Below are 4006 nucleotides of genomic sequence, written 5' to 3' on the forward strand. Positions count from 1 at the left end.
ACTACCACCCAACGTTTGAGATCCGGCTGCCTGCAAACACAGAGCAAGCGACTGTAACCGTCCGAGACCAAACAGATGCAGATGTCTGGAAGCACGAGTTTGACCTGACTGGTAAAGTCTTCATCCACCTGCAGCATCAGTCCACCTGATAGTAGAACAGGACAGGAGAGAATAGTTAGTGATTGATCCACGGTGCCTTTATTCTGGTTCTGCCAGAGATCATCTTCAGTTTACTAGCGGCAGTAACATATACTGTATATGCACCCACTCATACACTATACTGTAAATTTAACACGTACTTTTCTTGTTCATCTTATAGGTCCTGATCCAGCATGGACTCCTAGTGTCCCAGGATGGACTCCTAGTTTCCCAGCAGGAACCTCTAGTGTCCCAGCAGGGCCTTCTAGTTTCCCAGGATGGACTCCTAGTGTCCCACCAAGGACTCCGAGTGTCCCAGCAGGGACCCAGAGTGTCCCAGCAGGAACCTCTAGTTTCCCAGCAGGGACTCCGAGTGTCCCAGCAGAAAAGAAGCTGAAGTCTGTTCGGACACAGTTCATCGACAGAGTGTCTGAACCTGTTCTCCATAAACTGCTGGATAAACTCCTGGAGCGTGGGGTGATAACTGAAGGTGAAATGGAGCGTGTTGTAACACAGAGCACACGGGCGGACAAAGCTCGAGTGGTGATCGACACGGTGCGAAAAAAAGGATCAGAAGCCAGTTCGGTTCTGATCGCTGCTCTCTGTGAGGAGGATTCATGCCTGTCAACAGAGCTGAACTTAACGTGAAGCAGTAACAGTGTGAATCAGGGTGTTTGTTCTCTGTTGTTTAACAACGTTTGGTAAAAGACTCTCCAAACATGAATCAGGGTTACATGTACTCTTCTGGTTCACATGATAAATTTATATTTCCACAACATTTATTACGACATTACAACAACAGACACGAGTCAAAGGAGAGGTTTAATTTGGAGGTGGACTCTGTGGACTGTGAAAATCTCTCCTGCTTTGACTCATTGAACATTTGTATATTTACACAAATGTGACTGTAAAGTTAGTGAATATGTTTGTTACTGGAGATTTAAGGTTAATAAGTTTTTATGTTCATTCTCTTTGATACAACACATTATCAACAAGCACCATATTCTTTACAAAACACAAAGTTGCTCTTCATCCCTGTACCTCTCAAAATCCACAGTAAAGCACCTTACTGTCAATTATTTTCCTTTTTTATACTTTACTTTGTATACATATAAATTGTTCTTTTTAAATAAAAAACTACTTTGTACTCAATATAATTATGTCTATGTCTGTTGTTATTATTAATGATGCACTGGTCACAGAAAAAGCCAGAATGAATGATAGTATAGTTTGATAAAATCATAAAAACATTTTATAAGCCTCGGAGTGGAACGTTTTGGATGTTTTCGGTTTAAAAATCATCTGGTGAAGCGCTCTACCACCCTGCTGTCCTCATCCTTGAGGTATGGTTTCTTGGAGTTTCACAGAATAAAGTATTAAAAAATGTAAAGAATGTCATAGTGTGAGTAATATGTCATAAAAAATGTGTCACATCAAAAATGTCATGTAGAAGTAAGTCAAAAAATAGTCATGGTATAGTGTGGCATAACAACGTCATATTCTAACAAGGAATGAAAATTAAAAAAATGTCAGTATATTGAGACATGAAACGTCCAAACATAGTAAAGCATAAAAACGTCATAGTATAGTAAGGCATAAAAAGTCATAGTATAGTAAGGCATAAAAAAGTCATAGTATAGAAAAGTCATAGTATAGTAAGGCATAAAAAGTCTTAAAAACGTCATAGTATAGTAAGCCATAAAAAAATCATAGTATAGTAAGGTATAAAAAATCATGAAAAAGTCATAGTATAGTAAGTCAAGAAAAAGTCATAGTATAGTAAGGCATAAAAAAGTGATAGTATAGTAAGGCACAAAAAAGTCATAGTATAGTAAGGCATAAAAAGTGATGAAAAAGTGATAGTATAGTAAGGCATGAAAAAGTCATAGTATAGTAAGGCACAAAAAGTCTTAAAAACGTCATAGTATAGTAAGGCATAAAAAAGTCACAGGATAGTAAGGCATAAAAAGTCATAAAAAAGTCATAGTATAGTAAGGCATAAAAAAGTCATAGTATAGAAAAGTCATAGTATAGTAAGCCATAAGAACATCATAGTATAGTAAGGTATAAAAAATCATGAAAAAGTCATGGTATAGTAAGTCAAGAAAAAGTCATGGTATAGTAAGTCAAGAAAAAGTCATAGTATAGTAAGGCATAAAAAAGTCATAGTATAGTAAGGCATAAAAAAGTCATAATATAGTAAGGCATAAAAAGTCATGAAAAAGTCATTATAGTAAGGTATATAAAAGTCATAGTATAGTAAGGCATAAAAAGTCATGAAAAAGTCATATTATAGTAAGGCATAAAAAAGTCATGAAAAAGTCATAGTATAGTTAGGCATAAAAAAGTCATAGTATAGTAAGGCACAAAAAGTCTTAAAAACGTCATAGTATAGTAAGGCATAGAAAAGTCATAGTATACTAAGGCATAAAAAGTCATGAAAAAGTCATATTATAGTAAGGCATAAAAAAGTCATAGTATAGTAAGGCACAAAAAAGTCATAGTATAATAAGGCATAAAAAGTGATGAAAAAGTGATAGTATAGTAAGGCATGAAAAAGTCATAGTATAGTAAAGCACAAAAAGTCTTAAAAACATCATAGTATAGTAAGGCATAAAAAAGTCAGTATAGAAAAGTCATAGTATAGTAAGTCATAAAAAGTCTTAAAAACGTCATAGTATAGTAAGCCATAAGAACATCATAGTGTATAGTAAGGTATAAAAAATCATGAAAAAGTCATAGTATAGTAAGGCATAAAAAGTCATGAAAAAGTCATGGTATAGTAAGTCAAGAAAAAGTCATAGTATAGTAAGGCATAATAAGCCATAGTATAGAAAAGTCATAGTATAGTAAGGCATAAAAAGTCTTAAAAACGTCATAGTATAATAAGGCATAAAAATGTCATAGTATAGTAAGGCACAAAAAAGTCATAGTATAATAAGGCATAAAAAGTGATGAAAACGTGATAGTATAGTAAGGCATGAAAAAGTCATAGTATAGTAAGGCACAAAAAGTCTTAAAAACGTCATAGTATAGTAAGGCATAAAAATGTCATAGTATAGTAAGGCACAAAAAGTCTTAAAAACGTCATAGTATAGTAAGCCATAAGAATATCAAAGTATAGTAAGGTATAAAAAATCATGAAAAAGTCATAGTATAGTAAGGCATAAAAAGTCATGAAAAAGTCATGGTATAGTAAGTCAAGAAAAAGTCATAGTATAGTAAGGCATAAAAAAGTCAGTATGGTAAGGCACAAAAAGTCTTAAAAACGTCATAGTATAGTAAGGCATAGAAAAGGCATAGTATACTAAGGCATAAAAAGTCATGAAAAAGTCATATTATAGTAAGGTATAAAAAAAGTCATACTATAGTAACGCATAGAAAAGTCATAGTATAGTAAGGCATAAAAAAGTCATAGTATAGTAAGGCATAAAAGAGTCGTAGTATAATAAGGCATAAAAAAGTCATCGTATAGTAAGGCACAAAAAGTCTTAAAAACGTAAGGCATAAAAAGTCATGAAAAAGTCATATTATAGTAAGGTATAAAAAAGTCATACTATAGTGAGGCATAGAAAAGTCAGTATAGTAAGGCATAAAAAAGTCGTAGTATAGTAAGACATAAAAAGTCATGAAAAAGTCATAGTATAGTAAGGCATAAAAAAAGTCATAGTATAATAAGGCATAAAAAAGTCATAATATAGTAAGGCATAAAAAGTCATGAAAAAGTCATAGTACAGTAAGGCATAAAAAGTCTTAAAAACGTCATAGTATAGTAAGGCATAGAAAAGTCATAGTATAGTAAGGCATAAAAACGTCATAGTATAGTAAGGCATAAAAAAGTCATAGTATAGTAAGGCATAAAAAAGTC

At 33.1% G+C, this 4006-nt stretch overlaps 1 protein-coding gene across 1 annotated transcript; it reads left to right on the top strand.

Moving 5' to 3' along the window:
- Positions 1-2: 2 nt before the first annotated feature.
- LOC147817918 (uncharacterized) lies at positions 3-1295 on the top strand (the record flags this gene model as incomplete). The annotated part of the gene is made up of 2 exons (XM_087179469.1): positions 3-111; positions 320-1295. Coding segments are annotated over 2 exons (576 nt in total), but the record flags the coding sequence as incomplete, so codon positions are not given.
- Positions 1296-4006: the final 2711 nt, after the last annotated feature.

This window comes from Seriola lalandi, unplaced genomic scaffold (assembly GCF_002814215.2).
Source record: "Seriola lalandi dorsalis isolate HSWRI2012SDOR001 ecotype SW California unplaced genomic scaffold, Sedor1 jcf7180002054846, whole genome shotgun sequence".
Classification (NCBI taxonomy): Eukaryota; Metazoa; Chordata; class Actinopteri; order Carangiformes; family Carangidae; genus Seriola; species Seriola lalandi.